This window comes from Mustela nigripes, chromosome 3, assembly GCF_022355385.1.
Source record: "Mustela nigripes isolate SB6536 chromosome 3, MUSNIG.SB6536, whole genome shotgun sequence".
In the NCBI taxonomy this organism is placed as follows: Eukaryota; Metazoa; Chordata; class Mammalia; order Carnivora; family Mustelidae; genus Mustela; species Mustela nigripes.
Window position 1 is genome coordinate 92309668 of NC_081559.1, and position 26704 is coordinate 92336371.

Here is a 26704-nt window from a genome sequence, read left to right on the forward strand (position 1 = left end):
ATAAGGATCTACTACCTTTCCCTGATTATGGTCAGTTCTCCCCGTTCTGGTACAAGGTGGGAAGTCAGGACACAATCAAGGTGCAAAGGGTGATGCAGAGAAGAGAAAGCCCTAAAAGGAGGCTGAGGAAAGGAATAATTATCCTTAGCAGCCTACTGAGCCCTTCAGCCAGGAAAGATATTTCCAGATGGCAAGTTATAATTAAGAAGGCTGGTAGGCGTCCTGAAGTCCAAGACTAGCATTTCTCAAATGCTACTACATGTATCTCCTGTGACTGCTCAGTGGGGCTTCCATGCTTAAGAAAGTTAGGGAAATATATCCACCATGTCATCTGGAGATTTATATTATATATTAGCGTATAGTAAAAATTTTGTAAATTAAAAAAAAAAACAGTCTAATTCTGTATTTCTGAGAACTAAACATAAGAATTTATACAATTACTTCTATCTTAGAATGCTAAGTGACTTCTTGTTGAACATGTGAGATATGGTTGAAAAGCTAATCTATACTAATAAGCAGTCAACAGTTTTAGATACAAAAATGAACCCTATGGCTAGGCTTTCACAGAATGCTATTTCCACAAGCCCAAAAGAAATGCACTCTTCACTTTTACAGGCGCTGTTCCTGAGAACACTTGGATGTGTGAAAGGCTAATGGGATCTGCTATTTTATTTGTGTGACCTGATTTTTACTGTCTTTTCTAACTCCAGATGTGCTGTGAAGCTTTAACATGGGGCTTGAGGGCTGGCAAAGGACAACCCATGAGCCAAATCCAGTCTACTGCCTGCTTGTGTATAGAAAGTTTGTTGTGAAACCCAGACATGTTCTTTGCTTAGTAAGGTTTCTGGCTAAGTTTGCCACACAACAGAGCCAACTAGTCCTGCCAGAGATCATGTGGCCTACAAAGCCTAAAATATTTACTATCTGGCCCTTAATAGAAGAAGCTTTGCGACTCTAATTTCTAGGATTACTAATTTAAAATTAGATGACATCTTTCTAAATGTATGATTATAGACTTTACTATCCATGTTAATCCAATCTGGAGAATATCCCCTTAATAAGTTTATCTAATGCCAGGAAAAAAAGAAAGAAAAAAAACCCAAAACCTTAAAACTGTCATGGATACAAAACTAAAACATCAAAGACCAGCCGTTCCATAAGAGTGCAAAAGTCACAGCATGCAGACAGTCTCAGTGTTTTGAGAGAGAACTAAGAGTTGCACATTTAGAGAAATTTTTTTTCCCAGAATTCTGACTTAATTTTTAAAGCTTTACTAAGTTGTCTTCTTAAAACTCTAGACACTTTCCAGAGTCCTTCACATCATTAAAATTTTAATCTTGTTAATTTATTAATACACTTAAATTTAGCCTCTTCTGAACACTAATGAAAATCTTTATTTGAATTATAATTAATTGGAAAGTTCTTGAAACATGCAATTTAGTTTAATCAAAAGTGAAAATTCTCATCTTTCCTCAGTAAAGATAGAATTTCAGAGTTATTACTCAGTATGTATGTATGTAGAACACTACATGCAATTTGAATAAAATAATCTAATACTTAGAGCTGTTTTTTTATTGAATTGCAGAATTTGTTGAGACCTACATGGGTACTGTGATAAACATCTTGTGTTGGTATTTTAAATTAACATAATATCCTGTAAATCAAAATGAGTTTCCAAAAACTCTAAAATAACATGATCACAGACTTTTTGTAAATATTGAGATAACAATTATGATTTTAAATTGCCTTGAAAGAATATACTGAGCATATTCTTTGTAGAATCACTGATGGTAATCTATTACTACATTCTTATCCCAAATTTTAAATAGTCCAAAAGTTCTTTAAAAATAGTTAGTCTGGGGGCACCTGGGTGGCTCAGTGGGTTAAAGCCTCTGCCTTCGGCTCAGGTCATGATCTCAGTGTCCTGGGATCGAGCCCTTCATCGGGCTCTTTGCTAGGCAGGGACCCTGCTTCCTCCTCTCTCTGCCTCCATCTCTGCCTACTTGTGATCTCTGTCAAATAAATAAATAAAATATTTTTAAAAAATAAAATAAAAATAAAAATAGTTAGTCTGAAGACTTTAACGTTGATCATACATCCAAATACGTATAAACTCCACCTGAATGTTAGAGTAAATGGAGAGTAATGACATCACATGGAGAATAAATGACATCACTCAAGCCCACTGAGGGCACTTGCCCTTCTGAAAAGTTTACTTTCCCTTTGGAGGCTCTGAAAAAGAATACCCAGTCCTAGAGCAACTTACACTTGGACAAAGAACTGAGAAAAGGGAGTAGAAATGGGACATAGCCCTTAGAATGATCTATTAGCATTATATATATATTTATATATATAATTTATATATATATAATTAGCAATGATAGCTATCATTTTTTGAGGATTAATATAGTCAAACTGTAGTAATTTCTGTATATTATTTTTCCATGTGCTAATTCAATAATGGAGATATTATCATTACCATTTGTGATTAGGATGTTGGGAGAATTTAACCTTGCCAAAGGTCAAATAATAAATGATAACAATGATAGGACATGCTTACTGGACTTCAGTGTCTAGGCCCTCATAAATATGCCTTAAGATCTAATGGACAGGGGCGCCTGGGTGGCTTGGTTGCTGTGTGTCTGCCTTCAGCTTGGGTCATGGTCCCAGGGTCCTGGGACCGAGCCCTGCATTGGGCTCCCTGCTCAGTGGAGGCCTGCTTCTGCCTCTCACTCTCCGTGCTTGTGTTCCCTCTCTCACTGTGTCTCTCTCTGTCAAATAAATAAAATCTTTAAAAAAATAAAAAGATTTAATGGACAGATTCATTAATTGGAGCAGATGAAAGATGGAGCAACAAAGCACATTTAGCAATTTTAAAATCTGACTGATAGCTCAGGTGTCCGTGTTACGATCCAGAGTTGGAACTAACACAAAGCTTATGAGGAACAGGAACAGGTCTCTGAAATATCTGGCATTGCTATACATCCTGCTCAAGTTCAGTTAACTGTGTGGTCCCTGGAGAAAGTGCGTGCCACTGGTAATGCTAGGGGGGAAAATAAAAAACCGACTGACCCAGGAGAGTATACTTTCACAATCAGAATTGAAGCCATCCGATGGCTTTTATTTAGGTCTGATTACTTAAATGAGCCTGGGATAAGTAGAATCCAAGAGAAAAAACTGACTAATGGCACACAAAGTAAATTGTTGGAAAAGCCTTATACTACCCCAAAACAGAAGACGGATGAGCAACTGAAGAGCAATATTTACAGAGAAGAATTATAAGAAGGCATGGTAAATGTATGTACTCACGTAGTGATTCTAAACTTGAGTAGGAAAGATTCTGGTCATGAATGAAAATAGTGTTTTTTGTTTTTTTTTTAAAGATTTTATTTATTTATGTGACGGAGAGAGACACAGCGAGAGAGGGAATCCAAGCAGGGGGAATGTGAAAGGAGAAACAGACTTCAGTCAGAGCAGGGAGCCCTATGCAGGGCTCAGTCCCAGGACCCTGGGATCATGACCTGAGCTGAAGGTCGAGGTTTAATGACCAAGTCATCCAGGCACCCCTGAAAATAGCCTTCTGATAGTGAGGATCATTAGAATTGTAATGTCTTGGCAAAAGGGGTTAGGTAGCATTCTTCAAAAAATTAAAAAAAAAAACCCTCTAAAGTCTTTTTATGATGAATTTATTATGACTAAGTGGGAAATCTAAAAGGGAAATGCTAATTTACTTCAGCAGGTTCTACACTCATCCTCCTACTGTTTAAAGTAGTAATTTTTGGTTTTTAAAATATTTTATTTGAGGGACAGACAGTGCACGAGAGAGAGCAGGGGGAGGGGGAAGGGCAGAAGGAGAGGGAGAAGCAGACACCCCACTGATCATGGAGCCCCATGCAGGGCTCTATCCCAGGATCCCCACACCCCCCCCAAAACACACACTGCCCTACTAGAGATTATGACCTGAGCCTAAGATAGACACTTAACTGACTGAGCCACCCAGGTACCCTAGGTAGTAGGTTCCACAGTGTGGTTTATGGACGCCTAAGGCATCCTTGAAAACCTTCCAGAGGATCTATAGGGCAAAACTACCTTCATAAAAATTATAATACAGAGGTCACTGGCCTTTGAATTTAACTCCTATGACATTTGTAATGATGATGCAAAAGCAATGTGGGTAGGACGGCTGGTACCTAAGATGAAACAAGGAATGGCACAAAACTATACTATTGTCATTGCATTCTTCTCTACTATGATATGTGGCTAGACACCCTTATAATATGCTGCATAACAAATTCTAAAGTGTGTGCAAAGCCCTTCTACCACTCACTGAATTTAGATGGTTCTCTCAAGAAAAGGCACTTATACACAATTGAATTGCAAGCTAAATTCCCTCCATCATAAGTTAACACTTTTACTTAAAGGAAAGAACATTTTGCAGATAAACTATGGTTATACAGACTTGAATAGTCAGCAGATAAATTCTTAAAAAAAGGAAGTGAAGAAAAATAATAGCATCTCTCCACCTTGATAAAATCAAGCTTCCAGGGAAAAAGTAAAATTGTGGAAAATTTGAATCTGCCACCACAAACTTGGGAAGCTTCTCAATACATAAATTTTTTCTGATAAGATCAGTGGTGATATTAATATAAATTTTGGATATTATGTAGTGAAATAGGTCAATGTTTCAGCATAACTCAATCAATAAATATACACTAGATGACTCATACATCATGTTACTAAATCATGGATTAAAGATTTATACAAAGTGTCAGATAGCTCACTGGATTTTAAGGTGACAGTGTGAAAAGTGGATTGTTATGATTTCATGTTTTACATTGCAACTGAATGTTGAAAAACTATTAGTCAAATTTTGGTATATATCAAAGACTATCCGAAGTTATCTAAAAAGGTCTACTAAAATACTTCTGTCTACATATCTGTATAGGGCTGGAATTTCTTATGCTTCACTAAAACCTATTACAAACAACTGAACCCTGAAACAGATATGAGAAGTTGGCTGTCTTCTATGATGCTGGAGATGAAAAAAACTGCAAAATATCAAATGATGACATTTTTTAAAAACTTTTTATTTTGAAATATATAGTTATTTTTCACATAGTATTGTTAACATGTAAGGAATTTAACTTTAATTATTTTAAAGAAATTAAATCTTTTTTTAATTACCCACTTTATATTTTGAAAACAGTAAACACAGAAACAATCCATATAAACAAAAGTTCTTTTGGAAAGTTTTTAGAGTATAAGGGAACTTAAAACCAGACAATCTGAGAATCATTTTTTTTTTTTAAGATTTTATTTATTTATTTGTCAGAGAGAGAGCAAGCGAGAACGAGCACAGGCAGACACAGTGGAAGGCAGAGTCAGAGGGAGAAGCAGGCTCCCTGCGGGGCAAGGAGCCCGATGTGGGACTCGATCCCAGGACGCTGGGATCATGACCTGAGCCGAAGGCAGCTGCTTAACCAACTGAGCCACCCAGGCATCCCGAGAATAATTGTTTTAAGGGTACTATCCTAAAAGCCTTTTATTTTTTTCTAAAGGTTTTGTTTGAGGGAGGGCGGCAGATGAGGGAATGGGACAAGCAAGCTCCCTCCTAAGAAGCCCAACACTGGGCTTGATTCCAGGACTAGAGATCACATCCTGAGCCAAAGTCAGAGGCTCAACCAACTGAACCACCCAGGTAACCATCCCCCGCCCCCCCTTCCCCCACAAAAAGCCTTTTAGATGAAACTGATTTCTTTCCTATTTCAATTGAAATAATTTAGTAAGTGTTCTACAAATTTCACTCTGGCATTAAGACAAGCAATTAATATTCATGAACAACAACTATGTACCATAAACAAAGCACTACAAAATGGGCAGCAGAATGACTAAATTAAGACCTTTAACTCAAACACCTGCAGATTCTGGGCATGTGACATAAATACATAAAATAATCTCCATATAAAAATATTCTTCAAAGTCTCCACATTATTTTTCCGTCAGTCATGTTATTTTTCACAGAAACTTCAATTCTAAGAGTATGGCTTTCATTGTAAAACTGTCATAAGAAAGCAGTAACACAAGTGTCATCACAAAGAGTCATGGACCCTACTGTCTCTGGCTTCTTCCCTGAGTTCAGAGAAACTCTCTCTGGCCCTGTTCCAGCTGGACCTCTTCCTTATGGTGAAGAATCTGCAGAGGCAAAGAAGGGACTGTGGCTCTAGGTGGTCTGCTCTGTGCCTCCTTCTAGCATCTGTTAGACCACCTTCCAAAAGCCTGAACTCCAGAAGTCTCTGGCACAAATATTCCTCAAAAAAACTAAAACTTGAGCTACTCTATGATCCACTAATCACACTACTGGGTATTGATCCAAAGAAGAATATGAAAACACTAATTCAAAAGTATATATACAACACTAAACATAGGTTCATTTAATCATTACTCATAATAGCCAAATGATGAAAGCAGCCCAGTGTCCACTGATAGATGAAGAAGAGGTGGCATATATATACAATGGAATACTATTCAGCCATAAAAAGGAAAATCTTGCCATTTACAACAACATGGATAGGTGTACAGGGTACAATGCAAAGCAAAATTAGTCAGAGAAAGACAAATACCATATGATTTCATTCATATGTAAAATTTAAGAAACAAAGCAAATGAACCAAGGGGGGAAAAAAAAGACAACTCAAAAAACCAGACTCTTAACTATAGAGAACAAACAAATGGTTACCCAAGGGGAGGTGGGGGGATGGGTGACATAGTTGAAGGGGATTAAAGAGTACACTTGTGATAAGCACTGAGTAATGCATGGGACAGTTGGATCACTATATCGTGCACCCAAAACTAATACAGCATTTTATGTTAGCTACACTGGAATTGAAATTAAAAATAAATAAATAAAATAAAGAGCAGTAAAAAATACTTCTTTGCCAAATGAGTTTGAGTTTCTTTCATAAGTTAGGTCTCTTCTCTATGTTTATTCTCCTGACGGATGGGACCCATCTCTCTCTGCACGTTAAGTACCCTTAGACCTGAAGGATAGCCATGGGGTGCTGGACTGTAGTGGACAGAGCATGTACTAATAGTGGGACAGCGTTGGGGCCAGAAAAGCACAAGGACAAAGCATGGGCTGAAGACTGGCTCTCCTGATAGCACCACTTCCATCCCAAATGTAAACTTAGCCTTCTGGGTTGTTACAAAAGTCTATTTGTTAAGGGAGGAGTAGATGACATATTTCATCTCCCTCCCCCCGCCGATACAACATATTTTATACAATAGTGTGTTGCCCTGATTTATAACCTGATTATCAAAACATGAAATGTGGGTAACTGTATGCTCTTGCCAGGCTGCCACTATTAAGGGATGAGCCTGGTTATGAATGTTGGCCTAGGTGCAGGGCAGGCCTAGGGGACAGGGAAAGAAGATGACCAGAATACCTGGTAGCAGACACGGATCGGTCCAAATAATGAACTTGGCAGTGGATAACTTTCCAAGGGACAACCAGATTATAACATCTGGATGTGAAGAAGGTATGTTATACGGTGAGGTTTCCAAAAACCTTCTCCCCAAATCCTCACCAGTATCACTATTAATTGCAATGCTAATAATAACAGCTGCTACTTACAGAATACCTAATGCAAAGCCAGGCATATAATGTTGACTGTGTTATTGCCATGTCATTTATACTTTCAAGATTTTCTTATCTGTGGGAAAGCTTTGGAACTCAACTGTCTATTTCTATTTAGCCAGTCCCGTTTATAATAATTCTTATCAAGAAATCTGCTTACACTTCTGCAGGGTGCTTGATTGTGGAACTGTAAAGTATGTGCATGTAGATTAGAAGAATTTACCTGATCTGTGGAGGGATTAAATCTTGGCACAAATGGTAATTAAGTGAGTTAATCTGCTTCCATATTGATTCCAAGCTTGTAACTCAATAACAGGCTCTGGGTGAGTGCAAGTTGAACCCTTTTGAGCAATATGGGCATCAGGCATGAAACTCTTCTTCTATGCCAATAAAGTGTCATCTCTTGATTATGACTCCTTTTATTGCTTTTCCATAACTCCTTCAAATGGTATTCTAGATGGGCTGTAAAGTAGTTAATCAGAATAAATTAAAATTTGTACTTAGCACTAAAATGTAAATTAATTGTAGGTTTTCTCTCAAATCTAACCATTTTAAACATCTGGTATATATATTTTAGTGCTTCATTCACTCTAATGGTGATAATTTTAGCAAGTTGTTAAAACTACTTTTCACTTCCTCATCATAGCAGTTCAAAGGATGCAGCTAATGTATCAGCATCGAAGCATCTCTCACAAACTCATTAGAGAAACAACCAATCCTCTTTGGTTCATCATAAAGTAAAATAGAGCAGAACGTTATCATCTGCCCACTGCCAACCACACAATGAAACCACTGGCCTTACCGTGAAGAAAGTTTAAAGTTTTCAAGAATCAAGGACATTAAGTACAGAAAATTAATCTTTTCACTGCCATTTTTTATACTTCTGAATATCAATTTTCACCAGCTGTGATAGTTTCTTTTTTAACATCTGCTGGAGAGTGGAAAAGATGCATAGCGATTGTATTTAAGCATAGCAATACTTTTTTTTTTTTTTTGATGATTAAGGCCAACAGAATTATGGAAAATTCATGACTTGCAAATGATATAAATTATATAAAGATTGAAAATGCTCATAACTTACTTTTAATTAAGTAATAAGCCAGAACAGATTTTTCAGTAGTTTTGAGTAATGTGCATTGCAAATGACAGGCAATAATTCATGCAAAGAGGATCATATATTGAGTTCAAGATGTTCATATTTCATTTTTACATTGCAAAGCTGTTTCAATTCAGTTTTTTCTCTTAGAGCTTTGCTTATCCCCATTTTGTGTTAAATAGCCAACTTGACCAACTGTTTCCCCCAAATTATTCACTATTTTACTCAATTGTTTTTCTGGTTTGGCTTCTTAAATATAGAGGGCTTCGATCCTAATGCTTACAACACTGGGCTGAGAGCAAAGAAAGAATCCAGACAGATCTCTCTTCACATCATCAAATGTTCCATTTTCATAAATGATTTTCCCTGGACTTTACTGAACTTGTCATTTGTGCAGCTTCATATAGACACAGCTTCAGAGATCACATATAGAAAAATCACATTTTAAAAAGTAGACAAAAGTTGGCAATCCAGTTTTCAACAAAATGGTGTATGGATATACTGCTTATCTGATTTAAGTCTGCTTACTTATCAGGTAGGCTGAGGCACTGGAAGCTTGGTGATGCCAAATAACTTGTAAGACAGAATGATGCTCTTGCCAAAAAAGAAAGAAAATTTATCATGGAAGAGTAAAGGCAAATCAGGTAATTCATATTCTCATAAGGAAAGTTATTAGGTCATTTTTCTTCACACATAAGAGACTTTCAGATACTCGATTAAAAACATTTTTTCTGGGGGCGCCTGGGTAGCTCAGTGGGTTGAGCCGCTGCCTTCGGCTCAGGTCGTGATCTCAGGGTCCTGGGATCGAGTCCCGCATCGGGCTCTCTGCTCAGCAGGGAGCCTGCTTCCTTCTCTCTCTCTCTCTGCCTGCCTCTCAGTGTACTTGTAATTTCTCTCTGTCAAATAAATAAATAAAATCTTTAAAAAAAAACATTTTTTCTGTCTTAATATAAGTCTCAAAAGGTTACTTAAAACTATTTGTGCCTTATCAAATTAAATGTCAAAAAGAATAAACTTAGGAGCATACAGTAGGCATTTTAGTTGACTTCTCAAAACACATGGCACCCTAGGTGATTCTCCAGTCTAGGAAAGAGCTCCTCAAAGGCAATACATTAGCATCTCCAGGTGTTATCTGCAGACCCAGAGCTTGTTAAAATCCCAGTCTCCATCTCCTTACCCTCAGACCTACTCAGTCAGAGTCTCGATTTTAGCAAGTTAGGTCCCATGATTCTCAGACAAATGTAAGCACTGCCCGGCCACACAAGTGTCTCCAAAGTGGATTTTAGATGTGCCTGTAACATTGAGTCTAGGGGGTCTCAGGCCATTCACTCCTGCCATAGATAGCTTGAAACACATTCCAGTTTGCCAGAGGAGCATTACTGATTCCTATATGGGCCATGAAATTTTAAAAAAAGGTTAGAAAGTCCTTGATTGAGCTAATCAAGTTCATCCCATGACCCCTTCCAGAGATGGTTTAGGAATGGGCACAAAATCCAACTTCAGCCAATGAAGCACGAGATAGTCTTTTAGGGAGTGAAGGAGACTCAAGGAAAATTCTTTTGTTCCTAAGATCCCTCAAAGAGAGGCACTTTCTTATTCTTCTGGTTATTGCTGCATCAGGAGGCTATGCCTGAAACTGCTCATGTCAGTCCTCCTAAAATCCTGCTGATGAAATCAACACCAAAGACAACAAAGCAGACAGGTTGAGAGCAACTCTGTTCTTGATAACAAGGCTGAGCCACAGAACCAACCAGTCCTACCGCCTGCATCACCACTAGATTTATTACATGAGGTAATGTATTGCCTTATTTTTTTCAGCCAATTTGGGTTGAGGTTTAGGTTAGTTGCAAATCATCGTAAGACAGAGAAATAATGGATAATTTTGCTGATTGGGTCCAAATTGCTTCATGCATTTTTAAAGGTAAAGCAGTTCTGATACCACAATCATCTAGAGCATTATCTATAATTCTAACCATTCACTCGAGATTCCAGAAATACAAGTTCCCAGTGAAAACTGAGCAGTGGAGTTGAAATGAGTGTAAATGAGGTCTCCTCCTGGCACAGCATTTATTCTCAGTGTTTGCTGAGTGAATGAATGAATGATAGCACAGGTGCACAAAATTAAAGTTGCCTTTCAAAACATTTATAATTACCTTAAATTCCATTTGATTTTTACCTCTTCTCTTTCTGAAATCTACCAGGGCTCATTAAAAAATTACTGTTGCTAAGGAGTCCCTGTCAACATCATACACTTAGGTAATTTCACTGTCATATTTCTCTAGGTCTTCTCCCAGTGTACCTAGTTTTACTGCATGGAGATATACCCGTAATATTAGAATAATGCAAAGTAAAATATATTAACTACTATATCGCACCACTCCAAACCATGGGTCCATGCAGTATCTTATATTTTTCTACGTATTCAGGGGTATTTGCACAGCCAAGAGATAAGTCTCCTCACGCCTAAGGAAAAGGGATTTGCTGGAGGCCTTATGTTCATTTAAATCCTCTCCTAGAAGAGGTTACTTTCTCATGGTAAAGGTGGTATCTCCCTTACTGATACAGGGAGATTTATTGTCAGAAGAGAAGAGAGTGTTGCAGAATGTCAGAGTGTCCCTTACTTGTTTTCCTAGAGAATGATGAGTATGTAGTATATGCTCGTGTCACTGATATTTCCTATGGACTTTCTCCATGAATATCCCAACTTTCTGGCCCTTCAAGGTATGAAAACCCTAGGCATGGGTTTTCAGAGTCTCTTAGAGTTCCCAACAAGCTTCTTCTTTGGTAGCTGCCATGTTTTCCGGCTTAATAACATCCCTCTTACTGATTTTTTCCCTTCCCTGAAGCACTTCTTCTTTTCTTAATGATGCTTCCTGCACTTGAGAAATTCTTGTTTTTGAATCCTATCTGAGGTCTGCTTCTGGGAGAACCTAATCTAAAACAGGGTCATCCCTTTTCAAGGTGCTCATCCAGAACCAGACTGTACATCTGTTTTAGGGGTAGCAAGGAGAGGCAGCCAAAAATTAAAATCAACAGTAAGTAGGGACATCATATAGTAGGAAAAGGAATACCGAAGAAGGGCAAATAGAAGAAGTGTGAGTAGAGAGGTGGTCAGGGAAGGCACCTTTAGAAAGTGAATGTGAGCTAAGACTTAAAAATATCAAAACACAAGGCACATGTCAAATGTCTTTTTAAATGAACAAAATGTAAACTTTTGGATCTGCAGTGACTTAAATACAATTGTGTTCCCTTGCTCCAGAACAGAGCAAAGCAATAGCAATTTCACTCTGTGTTATTACCACTCTGCTTTATGACACATGGAACCTGCTGGCCTCCATCTGACATACTGTGCATTGGAGAGTCTGCTCAACTCAAACTTCTTCCTTAATATTGCTACTCAAATCAATTTACTTTCAGTTCCAAGGGTGACAAGATTGTTGTCTACTAGGTGGAACATGGCTTTGGACAACCCTTCTGCTATTAGAGAATATTCTTTGGAGGCAGACTTGGCAATTGTATCTGTACTTCCATGCTTTCAGCACAGGTTATAAGCACAGTGTCCCTTACCTTGCCATCCAAGAGAGATTTCTCACCAGGGAAGAAGCTGCAGCTCCAAATGGCCCCGGGAAGTCTATATGTAAATAGCAATGGAGTGGGACTTTAATCCAATGTGGAGGGAGTTTGATGAGTAGATTCCAGAGAGAAGGCAATACAGTAAATCCAAGTATCTAACATCATTAAAGAGTGTTTGGTGACTCCTAAGTTGAAAGTCCATTTTTGTTAAAGGACAGCATGTTAGACAATCACTTGATTGATATGATCAGCCTTAAAATGCGAGTGCCTCACTCTCTATGAGAAAGCCTGTATGAGGGCTATTGAGGAGACAGAAACATAGAAGTAGGGCTCCTTCCTCTGGACTCACAAGAAGCTTCCCTGGCCTGAGGGCCTTGCTGTCTTGGAAAGGACTCTGAGCTCAGAGACATGTGTTTCAGGCAATTTCATTAAATGTCTTATAAATTATATTACATAGTTTGCACTTTATCCCAAAGGTAACAAGAGATCTAAGAAAGGTTTTATGTACAACCAGACCCGTGATTTAGAAAGCTCATAGAGGCTGCTGTGTGAGGAATAGAGCAGAGGGGAGAAAAGGAGAGATCAGAGACTGCAGAAATGTGATGGTTATAACGGTTGTTTAGGAGAGAGGTGAGCAGAATTCAGGCAGGAGGCAGAACACTTGTTCTCTTTGGAAAGGCAGCTGTGGCTTAGGGGAAGACACCAGTCGCTGATCTGCTGTGATAGAACACATGCTGAGATAACACTTAATGTATCTGTACAACTTCCACACCCCTTTTCGTGGTGTCAGGCCATATTTCACGTTATTATCTAGAAGTATATACTGTCTGTGTTTAGGACAACTTGAGATAATTTAGAAGTTAAAAAAAAAATGCCAATTCTCTACTGAAGTTGAATGTATAAGCATATCCAATGAAAGGAAGTATACTCTCAGGTATGTAGTCAACAGAAATGCACACATATGAGCACCACAAGATGGGGATAGTCATAGCAGGGTTATTTCTAATAGCCCCAAATTCAGAACAAATCAAATATCCATCCATCAACAATAAAAATAGATAAGATGTGGTCTATACAATAATATGATATACCTAAAGACATAACAGAGCAATGGAAATTAAATATTAGCACAAATCACAACATGGATGCTGTCACAAACATGCTGAGGAGGAAACGACAGGCACAAAGAATATACAGTGCAGAATCCATTTATGTAAATTATTTTTACAATGAAAAAACTAACTTATAGTGAAGTGGTACAAAAATACGCCACCCTAAAATATGGCTGTTTGACAAATTATTTTAATCCAGTTATTTTTAAGAAACTCAACACAGGAGAAGTTTTGAAAACCAAGTATAAGTTACCCTGTTGTAAGAGATATTTACATATATGAAGGAAAACTTCATTTGTAAGGGTGCCTCTCTCTCTGTAGCAGGAAAGAGTGGGGGGATGACTCAATCTCTAGAATCTCTTATCAACAGAGAAACGACAACTTAAATACACATAACAACCTTACTTATGTTTACTGTGCTTTTCCCTACAACCTGCCATTACCCACTCCCCAGCCCCAACATCCTTTCTGTCTTTAGTTGAAGATGGTATTTAGGGTGATGACTTCTGGCCATTTGAGGGAGTTACTCCATATTTCTGGGTCACTCCCACATATACAGGAGATATACTGTGACTAAACTTTTGTTTTTATCCTCTTAATCTGTCCCAAATGATTTTAATTCTTAGACCAGCAAGAAGAACGTTGCAAGGTAAAGCAAAAATTTTTCCTCCCCAACAATAATGTTGGAAGTAGTAGTTCTATTTGGTGAGAGGAAGTGGGTAGTAAGAAAGGTGGAGCAAAAAGGGGCCATCTGAGATGTTGATAATGTATGGTTTCCTGAAGCTGGTGGTAACTGAAAGGAAAGGTTCACTATGAGAAAATTCATAGAGCTCTACCCATCATGATTTGGCCATCTTTTTGTTATACTCCTTAAAATGTTTATAAAAATAAAGGTGCAAAGAATCACAAATTCATAGGAAATTAGTCACAAATATATAAAAAGTTATGTTCCTTTCTGCTACAAAAAAAAAAAAAATGCGGTGCTGAACAGGATATTTAGAAATAAAATAAATTAGGCTTCCTGTACAGGAAGCAGTGACAGTAGCTTTACTATGTATCTAAGCTGAGTTATTACGACTAAAATATTTGACCACAAATGTTCAAGTAGCTAAATGTAAAAAGAGAAGGAATCTGCATAACTTAGTTCTAAAATGCAGTATTATATAGGTGAAAGCAAATGGAGTTGGAAACACAAATTATGTGTTAGAAACCGAGGAAAATACATCCTACCTAACATTTATCAAGCACACACTATTCTTCCAAAAGTGAGATAGAAGTTTGTATTTTCATTTTCTATTAATACAATAATTTCATGAGGTAGTTGGCATTATTATACCCATTGACAGATTATGAAGGTGAGACTCAGGTTAAATAATTTTCTCCTGTTCCCACAACTAGGAGATGACAAGGCAGCATTTGACCTCAGACCTGATTGACTCAACCTGTTGCATATATCAGTGGGTGGATTTGGGCAAGTCATTACACCTCTGTAAGCCTCAGTCTCCTCTTCTGTGAAGTGGTGGTGGGGGAGGTTGTAGACCTCATATTGCCAGACCCCCAGATTGGCTTTGAGTAGCAAACAAACTGGATGTGTTCACTGTTTGGATTCAAAAGGACAGGCTAGGTTAACTACGAAGAAAATCTTTTCCAGAGCTGAACTCAGCAGAAATGGTAGCCTCAGAGGCAAGAATCTCAATTATGGCAGCATTCACTAAGTTGCCTGATCAGGAGAACCAGTAAAAACAATCCATTGTTAACAAATACACATTCCTGGATCCACTCTAACTGTGCAGACCACAGTCTCCGGAGCAGGGTCCTGGGAAAGTATCTTTACACCACTTCCCACCCCCATGGTGGCTGTTCTATTCTTATGATCAGTAAAGGTTATGAAACAATTTATATGTAAACAGCAAATCATGGAACACTATATCAAAAACTAATGATGTACTGTACAGTGATTCACATAATAAAAACAAAACAATGAACTCTGGATTTCAAAATTCAGATAAGTTTCTCAAAGAAACTATTTTTATCCTGACTCTCAAGTCATGTAGGAAAAAAAATAAATAAATCATGATTCAATAAATGCTTTTCTGTAGGGGTCTAGTGTAGGATCCAGGCAGGATCTAGGTAACCAGCTTTCTGGTAACAATATTGGGATAAAGCTTGAAAGATCTAAAGGGTATAAACTTTAACTCATACGTAAATCCTGAAGATCTAATGCACAGCATAGTGATTATAATCGACAATGCTCTACTGTTAGCTTCAAAGTTGCTAAGAGATTAGATCTTAATTGTTCTCATCACAAAAAGGAAATGATAGTTATGTGACATAGGAGACATGTTAGTTAATGCCTTAATAATGACATTGCAAATATAAATGTATCAAATCAGCACACTGTACATCTTAAATGTATACAATATTATAAATTATATCTTAAAAAACAGATAATTAGTTTTTCTCAATTGAGAATGATATTTGTGGTGGGTTTTTCATAGATGGCTTTGATGATATTGAGGTATGTGCCCTCTATCCCTACACTTTGAAGAGTTTTGATCAGGAAGGGATGCTGTACTTTGTCAAATGCTTTTTCAGCATCTATTGAGAGTATCATATGGCAGATGAATGGATCAAGAAGATGTGGTATATATACACAATGGAATACTATGCAGCCATCAAAAGAAATGAAATCTTGCCATTTGCGACAACATGGATGGAACTAGAGCGTATCATGCTTAGCGAAATAAGTCAAGCAGAGAAAGACAACTATCATATGATCTCCCTGATATGAGGAAGTGGTGATGCAACATGGGGGCTTAAGTGGGTAGGAGAAGAATCAATGAAACAAGATGGGATTGGGAGGGAGACAAACCATAAGTGACTCTTAATCTCACAAAACAAACTGAGGGTTGCTGGGGGGAGGGGGTTTGGGAGAAGGGGGTGGGATTATGGACATTGGGGAGGGTATGTGCTTTGGTGAGTGCTGTGAAGTGTGTAAACCTGGTGATTCACAGACCTGTACCCCTGGGGATAAAAATATATGTTTATAAAAAATAAAAAATTAATTAAAATAAAACCAGATAATTAACAAGCCATTAATATCTTACTTTCAAATAGATAGTTTTGTTGTTTTTTTTTTAAAGAAGGCACTATACTCCCATCATTTCAATTTTGTTTTCTGAAAGGTATGTTTATTATAACCAAATCTTGCGGTTAGAGTCAAAACCATGTTCTTTGAATACCTGAAAAAAAGAGGGAAGTTTCCATTTTGTATTTAAAGCTTAAAAGACTGACAGAATGATTCAAAAAAGATATGAAAAGTAGATTCTGTCACTATTTTTCTACAAAAACACTTGAGAACTTCTACTTTAAGTACTTGGTTAAGAAGACGGTTTTAGAAAATTGGAAACACAGATGATGTGATTTCCTGCTGAAGCTGATGTTATCCAATGTAGTATTTCAGGACTTGAGGAGTTAAGAGACCAGGGATAATATGAGATATGGGAACACAGTGAAAGAGTTACAAAGACAAAATTTGACAAAATTTCCCTGTTCATAACTTTGTAGCTGTGCCCAGCCAATCCTGGAATTCCTGCTTAGGAACAGTACAGGGGCTAAGGGCAGGCTGTCCCACTATGGGCTAATTTGGCAGGAAAAATTACTCTAAGCTGAAAGCAATCGAGACCCGATCAGCTCAAGAGAAATTTTGCACCTCCCTTAAACACACAGAAGGTCTTTCCCAGAATAAGGATCACTCTCAGAGATAATATTATCAAAGTGGTCCATCTGCATGGCAGGGCAAACATCTAATTACCAAACATCTGCTCTTCCTAGCACCCTATGAAATGTATTCCTTTCCCCTGAAGTCCCAGACTCCTACCCTTGGTTGAGAATGACATGTAGACCTCATATTGCCTATCCTTGGAATTTTCATATCTATGTGGATTCCCCATACATGCTCTACTAAGTTTGATTTTCTCCTGTTAATCTGTCTCAAGTCAATTCCATTCTTAATCCAGCTAGAAGGACCCTTGAAGAGGACATAATTCTTGTTCCCTGACAACAGCATTAGGAATACTTACCAAAGCAGCCTAATAAAGAACATTCTAGAGATACATAAGAACATCTGAATAACAAAAGTAATTTTGAGTATTTGCAGAGTAGCAATACCCAGTATCAAAACACAGTAAAATTCAAGATAGAGTGGACAACAGGCATAAGAAAATTGCTTTCATGAGTGATTCTGGCAGCTCTCAAGAAAAATGATCAAAGTTCCAAAAGATTTTAACAAGCCCGAGGGGCATTACTTTGGAATGATCAAGAATAGTTTATGTGTAGACACAAATGTGGGGGAAGAGAAATTTCTTACAAAAAACAATTTTTCTTCTAGACGGTGACAGGGCAAGAACAGAAAAGAAAAATTGCCTGTCCTCTGAGCTCTACTCAGCTCAATTAGTGAGATGTCACAACATGAGAGCAGTTTGGATTGGCAGACAGGTATAAAGGGAAAAAAAAAAAAAAAAAAAGGAAGAACACTGGCCCTTAGGAGCTGTTTTATCCTGCCTCTGAGATGGGAAGCAGTGTACCGCGTTTTGGAATAACTACTACTATATTAGAGAGAGGTGATGTGTTCTAGAGTATCTGCCCTATTAAATCCTCCCAAATAATCCTGAGGAATGAATCACTGTGCTTCCCTTAATTCTATGGCATATATTTCACACTTAAAACAAAGCCTTTTCAAAGGTGCAAACACCAACACCCCTCCCCACACAAGAATGGTACACCTGAATGTACTTAATCATGGATAAGCTTGGACTGCCTACCATTTTAATGCTCAAGAATAGGACTTCTTACTCCATTACAGTCTGGGTCTCTTGCCAAAATACTAAGTCCAAAGTGAGCAGGACACTGCCAGGAATGATTTGGACTAGCCTAGAATGAGTGGGAGTTGGGCTGGTCAAAAAGAAGCAAGAAGTCAAAACTGGTTAAGTCGAATTAAAGCTTATGTGTAGCCATATTTTTCAGGTAAACACATATTCAGATAGAGTGACAGTTTCCACATCATAACATTTTGCTATTAGTTAACAAAGTAGTATTAAAATGAGCACAAGCTCTTTCTTTGTAGAAATATTTTTTTATCCACAAGCCTCTTCTAAGAAAGAAATATTCATGCTAAAATATTTCTATGCATCTTTGGAAAGAAAGTATTCTTTAAAACATTATTACCTTACTATGAAAAATAAAATGCACTATACTCATTTTCAAATTTAGATCACTTCTCTTTGGGGAGAAGACAGACCTTTAAAATTGCAATTATTTATAAAAAAGCACACATATTTAATTTATATCCTCTCATTTAGTTGCAAACATAATCAAAACTCAAAAATGTATTTAAGTAGGCAACATATAGGGGCGCCTGGGTGGCTCAGCGGGTTAAAGCCTCTGCCTTCAGCCCAGGTCATGATCCCAGGGTTCTGGGATCGAGCCCTGCATCAGGCTCTCTGCTCAGTGCAGAGCCTGCTTCTCTCTTTCTCTCTCTCTCTCTCTCTCTCTGCCTACCTGTGTTCTCTGTCAAATAAATAAATAAAATCTTAAAAAAAAAAAAGTAGGCAGCATATATTTTTAAAAAGAATAGGTAATGAATCTCAATGTATCATCCCTCCCACCCCCATATACACTGTTAACACACAGATTTCCAACCAAAAACAAAATAGAACTTCCGGGAACTCTTGCCTTCAATCACGTGAAGAATTCATAAGGGGAAATAGAAGTCCAACAGAACTTTCATGTCCCTACATTTGAGCTTTTATTAAGGAGAATTTCAAAATAAAAAAATAGCAAAAATATAACGTTAAATAATTTACTCAACATATTATAGACTATAAAAATTTAAAATATATTATGTATTTTATTATGCACAGGAGAATCAAGGGCATCAGCCAACTGACCTGATAATCCAATAAACTATTTAGAAGTTTTCTGCCTTGATAAGAGTTTTGAGTAAACTACATGCCAGAACTATTTAGCATCACAAATATACTTAGCATAAAGCTATTCAAGTATTGCTGTCACTTTGGCAGTTCTAGAGAAAAAGCCATCACATTGATAGTTTCAGGTTTAAAAGGGATGCTTTTTATGAGAGATTATAAAAATTGATTCCACTGACAGGTTCAGAGCAGTGTATGAGCTTATGTACATAATACCAACCTTTTTTTTTTTTTTTTTTTTTTTTTAATCACGGAGATTTCAGTGGGGATCCAACAGTCAGGAGTTTTCAGATCAATTTTGAAATACTCTTTGGGCAATTATAGTTTGGAGGTCCCTATGTCTTTCTTCTAGAAGGACTAGTGTTTTTGAGAATTTAAATGATACATCATAGCATAGGAGACCAGGGTTCTAACATTTTTTCTACAGAACTAGCCACCCACTTATCCAGAGAGAAGGCTTTTTTTAAAATAAAGCATCTAGTAAACATCATTTGACAATACACAAGGTAGTGCACTAGGGGCTAGAATGAGTTACAAAAATAGAAAGACCTTGCCTTCACAAGACCTCCCATTCTACAGAGAAATGAAGAATGAATAAGCACATGTAGGTATGCTGACATTTACCCAGACATGTGCATTATATATACATATACACAAATTGTATATATGTTTACATATATATTTATTAACTGTCTGTTTGGCTCAATCTGACATATTCAGAATTTTCCTTTTGTACAGGTACTGAAGATATATGTGCCTCTCTTACTGCTAAAATTTGGGTTAGATGTTTTTCTTTTTTTTTTTTTTTTTTTTTTTTTTTTTTTTTTTTTTTTTTTTTTTTTTTTTTTTATTTGACAGACAGAGATCACAAGTAGGCAGAGAGGCAGGCAGAGAGAGAGGAGGAAGCAGGCTCCCTGCTGAGCAGAGAGCCCGATGTGGGACTCGATCCCAGGACCCTGAGATCATGACCTGAGCTGAAGGCAGCGGCTTAACCCACTGAGCCACCCAGGCGCCCGGGTTAGATGTTTTTCTAAGCACTTACTTATGTGAACAGAACAGAGAGTACTAACCTGGTTCTAAAAATAGGAAAGTAAATCTAAACCCGAGAACTAATTGGAAAGGAGACACATAACCTAAAGCCAGTAGTGAAACTGAACTTTACAAAAAATGCTCTGTGGGTGTAGCTCTAACTAGATCATATTTCCAGCTTAGGAAAACATATAGCCATCTTTTCTAAAGAAAACTTGCCATAAATAATGGAAGTTGGGGAATATTTCCTCAATAATGAAAATTCCTGCCAACCCAATTTATTTTCAGAGGAGTTAAGAAATTATGGGTAACTTTCAACAGTTTTCTATATAGTACGTAACATGCACACATACATACATCACACAAGAGGCTCTTATATTTAAGAGCGAATATATAATGAAGTCCGCAAAGATTGGTTTCCACAAATCTACTCCCAGGTAAAAAGTGTGCTTGCTTTAGAAAAGAAATTGCTCTAAGGAGAATTTCTTCTAAATTTACAATTTTTTTTTTTTTAAATAACAGTATTCTTCCTTGCCGTTCAGAGACTTACAGGTAGAGAGGGAAGCCTTATTACCTAATGCCCCTATCAATTAAATTATGTTAAAATACAAAGTATAGATTAGGGTGAAGTTTTTCAATTCAAGTTGAATTAAGGCACACTCATGCTAGACATCTGAAACCTCTTTATAGCAGAACACATACCACATACCACACTAAGTTTGATTTCTCCTCATTAAAAGCCAGGATTCGTTTTGGAGCATAGCAAACAAATGTCTCTGGAATGCTAATATTCCCTTTTTGAAACCAAGAGTTAGAAATACCTCTTGCAGACAGCCCCATCCTCACATATTTTTACTTATGGAATTTACCTAAGTTATTCTTAAAGTTGGGTTCAATTCTTTTTTCAGCTTGTACTACTTCTTAAGGTTACCAGTTTCATGTCAATCAAGCGTTCTGAGAAAGTTTCCTTTAAGTCAAAACAAGTTGACAATTATCTTTATCTTATTCATACTCTCAAATTTGATAGACATACTTCTACACATTTGCCTTTGCATACTGAAAATAGAGTCTTGAAGTCTGCACTCCAGTGAAGTCCCTTTAATCCCTTGGTAATTTCCTAGTTCATAAAATTAGCATATTAAAAATCGGTGTTTAACGTGTTATTAAGGCTTAGCTCTCATTGAAAGTTATGAGAAAGAATAACTACCATGTATTGTTTATAAATGCTTAGTAGTTATTTTTCTTTTTATTTTATTTTATTTTTTTAATTTATTTGACAGACACCTCACAAGTAGGCAGAGAGGCAGGCAGAGAGGGGGAAGCAGGTTCCCTGCCCAGCAGAAAGCCTGATGTGGGCCTTGATCCAAGGATGCTGGGATCATGACCTGAGCAGGAAGGCAGAGCTTTAGAGCCACCCAGACACCCCAGTTATTTTCCTTTTTAAATGTCTGGAAAATCCCCTAGGGAGGGGGAAAGAGTCCTCATACACAGAATTCACTAGAAAAATTTTCCTTGTATTCATAAACCTGTCTTACACCTTTCTTTGTACTAAAGCAAGGCTTATTATCTCCTTAGACCATCTTTGCTCTGATTGTTGCTCTCCTGTTTTTATTAATCATATTGTAATATTTCGCCTCACCAAACTACAATATTTGTAAAGTTTTGGGGGTTTCTTTGTTTTTACAATCTCTATGTTGATTTTATGATTTTCTGCCTTGTCTTCCCCCATAGGTTTGTAATAGTTTTGAGAGAAGAAACTATGGTCACTATCTAACTGCATAATCTTAAAAAAAAAAAGAGAGAGAGAGAGAAGAGAGAAAAATTAAAATACTCTGCCATCTTAGAACATAACTATTTTTTGGTGGAATGGTAATTTTTCACTTTTCAGTGAATTATGGGTCTTAACAAAACTTACGAGAAAAATATCTAGGATGTTGGCCTTAATTGACACATGGTATCTACTTGCATGTCTGTATGCATTCAAATTAATTAAGAATGGAAATATGGATTTCCATTCCATTAAACAATCTGTATGGAAAGTCTAATCAAAAGGGGGATCAGAAAGTCTAATCAAAAGGGCAGAAATTAATAGAATTAGTAATTGAAGCCTGTGCATGCAGCTATTCTGTTAAAATAGCTGCATGATTAGAAAGGAACTATATATACATATAGGACTCCTTTCACAACTTTAAGAATAAAGAATTTTCAACAATCAACATGTGCGCTAACTATTCAATTGATTAAAAAATACATCTGTCCAAATCTGATAACCACTATATAATCATGAGAGAGATTTGAGGTCTTTATTAAAATTCTTAACTAAATCTTAGACTGTTACATGGGTAAAGGCAACTAACATACTCTAATCAATTTTGCCGAGGATGGCAATTTTACTAGACATCTGTATGGAAGGGTATACTCCAAATTCTATTTATGAAAATAGCTTTGACTTTTTGGGTAACAAGTAGAGAAATAGCTTAGAAAAGATATGAAAAAAACTGGAAACTTTAGTGAGGTTGAGAAGAAAAAAATAGATGAAGAGTTTGGTGAAGGAAAAGAGTACCCCATTTTTGGAGTACATGGATGAAACCATTAACTACTTACTGCCATAAAGTACTTGACATTCTCCCAACATTAGTATTTATATATATTTTTAGTATTTATATTTAAACACACACACACACACACACACACACACACACACACAAACACAAATCACTTTTATAATATGAATAGTCAAGTTATACTTCAAGACCATACAAAACCAGGTAGATTATTTTTCATACACATTATCATTGCCAGTAATACCAACTTGGTCTCTGCATTACCTAGGAGTGGACAAGACCTCCATTACTAACTCTCTTATATTACTCTATGTCCTCCTAACCCCTCTTTTGAACTTGTGATAACTTTTTATGAGTTATTTATAGCAAGAGAATGACTTCCATTTCCAAAGGAAGTAATCAAGTGAGTAATTTTTTAGTTTTTTTTTGTTGTTGTTGTTGTTGTTGTTGCTTCATGTACTTTACCTGATTCTTGAGATCCAGTCTGGGACATGGGCGACCTCCATTGTAAGGTTTTTCTTTTAGCCATTTGGACCGAATTCGCACTCCAATCCCACAAGATGAGCTGCAAGACCCCCAACTAGACCAGTCGCTTAACTTGCAATCAAATGGGCATGGGATGACACACTCTTCTTGAATATAACCTGAAAGAAAAAGATTTATGTGAAGGGAGGAAAATCTAGGCAAAATGTACTGATCAAATTTACCTCTTTATAGAAAGTAAAGAGTCACAGCTCAGATTGTTCAACAACATCGCTGCAATGGCTTCAGTGATTTTCTATTCAAATAAACAGACAATGGTTTAAGAAATAGGTAATATAGTCACATCTGCATTCCAAATTTGTGCCATCTTATCACTTTATAGCCAATTCTGGGAGGGAAGAGCAAAGAAAACGCAGTTACTCCTATTTTCTGTTAGGAAGAAATAAATTATCGCAGGGCTAATGATGGCACTATCTCCCCTCACTGAGCCTTATGTTCTATAATTCCCACAACTCACCATCTGGAATCAGGGTGCATAAAAGAATGCACCTTTTTTAGTATTTGTGATCTGCAAAGTTTTCACTAAAAGAGCTCTTGATTCTTACTTCCAGGTAGTGTGGCTTGGAGTTGGGAGGAGAGACAGTGGACCACAAATTAGGAGAAGCAGGATATTATACCAACTAGAGGAACGGTGAAAAGTTCCATGATGATATTGACTGGAATCAAGAGACATGGGTGGAAACGCACAGGTAGATGCTCTAGTTATCGGGACTTATTCCTGTCCCAGCCCACTTCCTGCTATAGTCTTTTTCTGGACGATCCCATTATTTAACTATCGCCTCCACTGATCATTACCAAATATTTATTTCCAATTCCAACCTTACTGACTTTTCTAAGACCTACTGGTCCACTCTAATTGGATGCCTGATTATCTCCAAATTCAATATATCTAAAAGTGAGGCCATCAATTTCCTTTAAAGAAAAAAAAAAAAAGAAAGAACGAAAGAAAGAAAAGAAAAAAGCTAATTCTCTTGTATCATTCATCTTAACTAAGTGCAACCTATCTGATCCCTGTACCCTGGTGTCCATGCCTGTATAATTTTATCCCTTTAAGTTTGGGTAGAACATTTGACTATAATAGAATTCCATTCCCATGATTAGGTTATAATATATAGTAAAAAGTGAGGAACTTCACCAATATAATACATCAAATTAGTATCAAATTTTGAGCCCTGAACTCATGACCTCTGTGGACATACCAGATCTACATGCAGTTATACAGCAATTCCTCCTGGAGGACTGTGAGCTAACTAAACAACTTCTGCACAACAAAAAAGAGACCATGTAGAGAATGCAAGACAGCTGTGACACAGTAACTAAAGAAACCGCCATGCCTAGTGCTGTGAAGTACAGTGAGAAAGGATAGTACTGAGGGACCATAAATGGGTTCGTCTATCCGGGGCACAGACACAAACAAGCAAACAAACAAACAAGGTTTTAAAAAGCACTAGAATGAAAAGAAAATAGCCTTAGAACCTTGTCAAGTAGAAAACTGCTAGAACTCTCTCCAGGTTGGAGAGGCTGGCTAGGATCACAGTGATATTCCCCCTCTATCCTCCGGATAGGAGGAGGGTCCAGGCATCCTAGCCAGACTACCACTTCAGCAACCCCTGGGCCCCTAGCCCACACCAGCCCCAGATGCCCTTGGGGCACAGAAAAGGCCACAAGTTAAAAGAGTAACTAGAACATAAAGGATCCAGCCTTAGATCTCTGCCATACAATGGGAAGGCTGCTGGAAATCTCTCCAGGTTGGAGGGCCTGGCAAGTGCCACAGTTTATTTACTCCTTCCATCTTGATGATGTGGACAAAAATGGGATCCAGGCACCACAGCTGGTGAGCCTATTGCCTCTAACCAACACTAGCCACAGCTGTCCCATCAAGGAGGCCCCAGGGCAGCCCATACTGAGATACACCTGGTCAGTACTCACTATAGCTTCAGTTATCTTTCCGAGGTGGTGTAAGCACAAAGCACCCCAGAACACTCCAGGTCTGCACCACTTACGCACTATATAATTTGGCAGGGGGAGCCCTACCTGGAGTGCTTTGGGAGCACCTGGGCCACTTCCACCTCAGCTCCAGCCATTGTGCCAGGATGCCTTGGGTGTGAAGTACCATGGGGGACACAGCCCATGCCCATATAGCCTCCAGTCATCCCACCAGGGTGCCCCTTCTGTGCAGAGTGCCCTGAAACACCCAAGCTTACATTTACTTCAGTTCAGCTGTGTTTCCAGGACAGTCCCAGCCTGGAGGGTCCCAGGATCCCCAGCCCACCACAGCCACAGCTCCAGCAGTGAAAGTCACCAGATATACCTCTAGTTTAGGCGAAGTAGCTGTTTTACCAAATTCATATAAACAAAGTCAAGCAAATGGGAAGACAGAGGATAATTTCCCAAATGGAAAAAACAAGGCAAAACCTCAGGAAATGAACTAAGTGATGTGGAAATGTGCAATATGCTTGATAAAGAATTGAAAGTAATGGTCATAAAGATGCTCACCAGACTAAAGAGAAGAGTGAATTAACTCAGGGAGAACTCCAACAAAGAAATGGAAAACATAAAAAATAACAATCAGAGTTGAAGAATACAATAACTGAAATGAAACATACACTGAGGGGATCAAAAGAATGAATCAGTGGTCTGGAAGACTGGGTAATGGAAAGTGACCAAACTGAATAGCAAAAAGACACAGGAAAAAAAAATGAGAATAGGTTAAGGGATCTTTTGGACAGTATCATGTAAACAAATGTATGTATTATATGGAATTCCAGAAGGAGAAAAAAAGAATAAAAGGGGCAGGAAACTTATTTGAAGAAATAGTAACCCAAAAATTTTCCTAACCTGGGGAAAAAGAGATATTCAGTTTCAGGTAGTATTAAAAGCCTCAAATAAGATGAATCCAAGGAGGTCTACACCATGACACCCAAAAATAAAAGTGGCACAGATTAAAAATAAAGAGAATTTTAAAAGCAGCAAGAGGGGAGCAACTATTACGCACATGGGAATTCCCATAAGACTATCAGCTGATTTTTTTTTTTTTAAAGAAACTTGGCAGGCCAAGAAAGAGTGGCAAGATATATTCAAAGCACTAAAAGGAAAACAAAACAAAACCTACAACTAAGAATACTCTATCCAACAAGATCATCATTCAAAATTAAAAGAGATAGTCT

General features: G+C 37.5%; 1 protein-coding gene across 1 annotated transcript in view; it reads right to left on the reverse strand.

Moving 5' to 3' along the window:
* The window catches only part of THSD7B (thrombospondin type 1 domain containing 7B), a 717646-nt gene that overhangs the window by 149281 nt on the left and 541661 nt on the right, over nucleotides 1–26704 (reverse strand). The window contains exon 14 of the mRNA XM_059395498.1: nucleotides 23460–23638. Within this exon, the coding sequence (XP_059251481.1) occupies nucleotides 23460–23638 (179 nt within the window). The remainder of the gene's footprint in view (nucleotides 1–23459; nucleotides 23639–26704) is intronic.